Source organism: Phalacrocorax aristotelis, chromosome 4 (assembly GCF_949628215.1).
Source record: "Phalacrocorax aristotelis chromosome 4, bGulAri2.1, whole genome shotgun sequence".
In the NCBI taxonomy this organism is placed as follows: domain Eukaryota; kingdom Metazoa; phylum Chordata; class Aves; order Suliformes; family Phalacrocoracidae; genus Phalacrocorax; species Phalacrocorax aristotelis.
The window spans coordinates 18560641-18565805 of record NC_134279.1 but is presented as its reverse complement, the minus strand read 5'-3'; the positions used below and the strand labels follow the sequence as shown (position 1 = coordinate 18565805).

Genomic DNA, 5165 nt, shown 5'->3' with positions numbered 1-5165 from the left:
CTGCAGGCAGAAGGGAATTCAAAGTAAGAAACATTAAAAAGCAAACCACAAACAGTAGCATATTGCCTTTCCCTGAATTTGCAAGAAAAAACTCACTGCACAGATTTGTTCTGTTCCTGACTGTTGAATGTTCGCTGCAAAATTCTTTTGTCTGCTGAACTGCCTTTGAACTGATGGCCATGCCAACGTGATTAAGGGCAGGCACAATGCAACAATCCTGTACATGCTATAATGACGCTAAATAATCATAAAGTTAATTAAAAACTACAGATTCCAGATGCTGCGCATCACCTAGCTGATTCCTTTGGGCAATAAGAGGCATTGCAGCTTTGCCAAGATGTTTAGTACGGCTGATACACTGACAAACGGAGAGCTTGCTGCACACTCCAGGAGTTATTTTCAAGCCCTGGAATGGTTCCCATACCAAACTGGGATCTTGTGCAAAACTGCCTGGCAGTTTCAGTGTAAGCAAGTAAAAATGGGTTCAAACATTTCTTATGCTTGACTGGAAAAGAGCAGTCATCAGCTATGCAAATAATTAGCAGGGATACAGATTTCACAGCCAGTGCATAAACAGAGCGATATTGAGAGGCAATGGAAAGGACCCTTTAATTTAACTTTCTTTCCAGAGTCCTCCTCTTGCTTTGATTAGGCCATTAACATTTAAAACAAGCCAAAAACGTTTTAAAAGGCATATACTCTAGGGCACTGTTTTGCTTTCCCAGGGGGGTGCACTAGATAATCTAATCCAGCAGGTCTCATTTATTTCTAACTTCTATGATTTTGTAATTAAATCTGCGCTTGGCACTTTGACCAAGAGTAAGAGTGGTTTGGTAATCTGCTTGGCCACTAGAGCGCATATCACCATTTGCAGAGCGCACAACAGCACATGCAACAAGGAGAACGTCCAAATATCCATTTTATCTGGGCAATTCCTTTCAATTTTTCAGGCGAATTCTCCTAAAGGTTTTCTTTCTTTCATCACATGGTTACTGAATGTATATACCTCTAGCAAATGGAGAAAATCTGTATATCGATAGAACAATTCTTATTACGCTTTACTGTTTGATTTGGCTGAAAACAATGGAGCTGTCAGAGGCAACTGGAAGCACAGCGCTTTACATTTGCAGTGAATCTGCGTACACGATGGGATGTTTCCAAACACAAAACTTAAATGAACACTGCATAAAAAGTTAAAGAGTCTTCTAAGCGCCCGCCTGCTGCACAAATCCGTTTAAACCAAACCCCACAGTCTTTCCCGGTGGCTAGCCAAGTCAAACAGCGTGAGGCAGCCAGCTGGGTTTTGCTGCTTAGCCTAAGTCAGAAACAGGCAAGACAAATACTTTCATCGCAGTTCCACCCTGCAACACCAGAAGGGTGGCCCTGGAGCGCGTCCTTAGCAGGCAGATAAGACATTCAGATTCCAGCGTCTGGTGCACAGCCCTTGTCTGGGTCCTCACCTGTAGTAATAAGGGTGCTTCTTTCCATCGCTGCCTTCAGAAGTGACAGCGCTGACAATGTCCTCAGTGTCTGTACTCACCAGCTTCACAGAATGGACGGTCAGGTGCTGGTTCAGATTAGCACGGCACTTAGCAGCGTAGGGGCACAAGTGGCATTTGTATTTTCTCTCTTCTGAAAAAGAAACAGAAAACCTTAAACGTATCCTTCATTTTGAAGGAAGCTATGTTTGAAGCTGCCAGCAACCAAGTATGCATTCCTTTGGGTTTCTCCAGGAGGCTTGCAGAATGAGGCACTCTGGAAGCTCAACATTTTGGAAACTATAGGAGCTCACAGCAACTACTCAGAAAAAAACCCCTAATTTGGAGGTAGTTTAGGGCTAGTTTTTTGAACTTGCTCTACCATTTGTAGTCAGATAATATAAACCTTTATAAACTGGAAAACTGGGGCAACTGCTGCTCTGAGAGCTGCAGCAGAGCCAGTAGAGAAACAGGTCAAGAATCTACAACTACTTCCTTTGCCTAGCGTCTTTTATTTGATTTGATTTGATTTGGGTCCAGTTATTCTTGAGGTTGCCCATGTGATCACTTGCAGAGGGTTGGTGGTTGATGACTTTGTATTAAAATCCGAGGGTGGGGAAGAAAGGGAATGCTGTATCATTAGGCCAGTTCTAAACACTGACCAAAAAAACATCACTCAAAGAACAGTTGGAGAAATTAAACAAATTCATCATGAGTTTCTGGTGCTTCACAACTTAAACGATTCAAAATAAAATAATTTTTATTTTAAATTAAACATTTCCAAATCCTGGCAGCACATTTTTTGTACATGCCAGGCTTTGTTTTGCGAAGCGTTGATTAAGACAACCAAACATGACAACCTTTCCCTTTGAGGAGCTGCTGCTCTGAATTTGAAATATAATGCTACAAGTGTTAGGGGAAAGGCATTCAATAGAGCAGCTTAGGACTAAGAAAACCCCACAATGCCACAGAACAGGGCATTTCAACCTGTTCAGCATGGCTCCACTAGATGGTACAACATATGCTGGCATTGTACCAACAACATTTTTCAGCACCGCATCAGAAATTCTTGCTTTCAAGTCTCATGTTGTGCAGTGCACCTCAGCAGGCTGACAAGGTGCGTCTTCTGTATAAAAATCCTGTTAGTCTCGGTTGATTTGAAGATGATTCACTAAGAAAGTTGGTATGGGGTAGCCCCTGTTCCTCTTGGAAGAACTGGATGATGAGAGGAAAGATGAATGACAGATATTAAATCCTTTCAGTTTCACCAAGGCCAAATCTTTTGTTGTTCAGTGACATTTAAAAAGCTCATTGGGTGAATGTAAGAAAGGCTGTGCCTTCTCTTCAGAACCCCGTAACAGTCTTGGATAACCAGTTGGTATCTACAGGCTGGTCTACTGGAACCCAGACAAACTTCAATGTACACATTTTGTAAAGATAAATTACAAGCAGGCTGTAAAGAAATGAAATGCCAGTTAACTCCCCGAACACCACTCTGACATTCTGTCCTGTTTCTGCGCTTGGCTCTGCTCTAAGTGCAAGGAGCTGAGGATGGCTCACACACTCTTCTGCTTACCTTCTTCCCCCTCCACTTAAACAGACCATGACGAACACACAGATTTCCTCAGTGCTGTAACAACCAACCACAAAGTATCAGCTTACCTGTGTGCAGCGAGAGATGCCGGGACAGAGTCTGCTGTCGGCCAAATACTTTTCCACACACGTCACAGGGAAAGAGCTGGTCGTTAAATTTCCAAGATGGCAATCCGTTTCCCACCTCCAGCCCCAGCTTTTCTGTTTCTATGCCAAAAAACACATAAACAGAAAGTCGTATATTAAGAACTCTGAAGACTTGCAGATTTCATTCAGTAGAGTCCTGTAGGTGTCATACAAAATGCAACACCTCAGCTGCGTGCTGTGTAATCTGGCACATGAGTTCATGTAAGAAGGAAACTCCCAATGATGGAGGGGAAATTAAGCTTTCATACAGCACCTTTCATATGTGCTGTAAAGCAGAACACTTAATCAAAGTGTTCTAGACATAGCCAAAGAGTTAAACCAGATTATGTAAAGGAAAAAGTCAAGAGAGAGCAGGGCAAAACATTAACCTCTAATTCTGGTTTTGTGGAGAGACCACTCCTTTGGCTTTTTCAATCACCCACATTTGCCTGGTGCATGAAGAAGGCCTGGTCTGAGATGGTGCTTTATTTTATGCTGGATTATTGTTCATGGCTGAAGGAAGATTTCCAAACCTGTTCTGTTCTACTGACGCAGGAATTTTTGCTACATGAGCAGTCTTACATTGAAGGAGAACAGAAGATTGCACAGACAGACTTTAAACCAAGAGGACGCAACACACCAATAAGGGGGTGGCACCCAGGGTAAGCTCTACCCAGCACCTGCTGTCCTTAGGCATCAAAATCCCCAGCAGCTTAGGGCCACCCATTGAAAAACTGAGATCCAGAGCAAGCCATTATCTTTTAAGAAGTGTTTTTAATTGTTTCAGAACCAGAGAGAATCTGCCATACAAAAAGAAAACTCCACACAGCATAAAACACAGACACGAAGGCACTCTGTAAGGAAGTATAGAGAAAAGGACTGGGAATGAGGAAGAGAAAAAAAAGGTACACAGTGCTTCAAGAAGTTAAAAGCATGGCCAGTTTTGATCTGGACAGAAGGGAGCAGAGAGGCGATGGAGACTGGGGATAGCAGTGATACTACTTTGCTCAATAAGAGAAACAGTATCAGCGAGCCTTGTGTAAAGAAATATTCTCTGCAAGGGTCCTGTTGCCTGAGGAGAAGCGACCGCTGTTGTAAAACCGCAAGGGTACACAGCGGCTTTCCAAATACAACAGCCAGTGGCAAGGAGGCTTGGTTTAAGACTTCGTTCTGGTAAAAGACCTTCTGTTTACACTGGAATGAAAGATGCAACGTGCAGAGCACCTTTCTCTAAACCAACACCGCCTGTGGGATTGCTGCCCAGAACTAGCTCCACCAGCGCACACGTGCATGCTGTGACGGAGGAATACCATTTGGCTGGGATTTTCAAGTAAACAGGAGGAGAGGAGCTGAGGACAGGAGTACAAAAATATCTTATGGAATATAAGTTACTATTGTGGAGGTTGGCACAAACCAGCAAAATCTTCATCCGATGAAGCACCGAGGAATAAACACCCCCCTTGTACAGGGAACTCCTCACCGACAGTCACCTACCACTGCAAATTTGACTGCCATGTCTGAAAGAGTCTCCCCTTCACAGATAGGTGTCCAGATGGCTCCAACTGTGGTTTAGGCAAAGAGCTGTCAAATACTGTAGTTAATTTAAGCAATAATAAAAACAATGCCTCATTTGGGATGGGGATTCCACACAACAATCTCAGCAAGTTTAGGGACAGTCATACTTGCCAGCCCCTTTTCAGCTGTTGTTACTTTCTCCCGTGACCCTGTAATATATACAGTATTCAGCACAGCAGAGGAATTGTGAGGCACCTCTGAGTGCTACCACCCAACAATGCATTTTTCTTAAAAGAATTTCTCATTAGTGAACAAGTTCTGCCTATTCAAAATAGTATTGTGAAATGAAAAAGAACCCCCCACCATCCCCTAAAGGCTGTAAGTGACCCATAACCTCCAAGAACTTCAATAAAGAATTATTCTTTTTGTTACTATCTTTGAGTTCAAAACAAT

General features: G+C 42.9%; 1 protein-coding gene across 7 annotated transcripts in view; it reads right to left on the bottom strand.

Annotated features, from left to right (window-relative positions):
* Positions 1 to 5165, bottom strand: part of ZNF827 (zinc finger protein 827) — a 107910-nt gene that overhangs the window by 10331 nt on the left and 92414 nt on the right. For all 7 annotated transcript variants that reach the window (XR_012660236.1, XR_012660232.1, XR_012660233.1 and 4 more), the window contains exons 9-10: positions 3141 to 3278; positions 1461 to 1632 (exon numbers count right to left, since the gene is read on the bottom strand). Coding sequence is in view for 2 of the 7 variants with exons in the window: in XM_075090449.1 (XP_074946550.1) it covers positions 1461 to 1632; positions 3141 to 3278 (310 nt within the window). In the remaining 5 variants the exon portion in view is untranslated. The remainder of the gene's footprint in view (positions 1 to 1460; positions 1633 to 3140; positions 3279 to 5165) is intronic.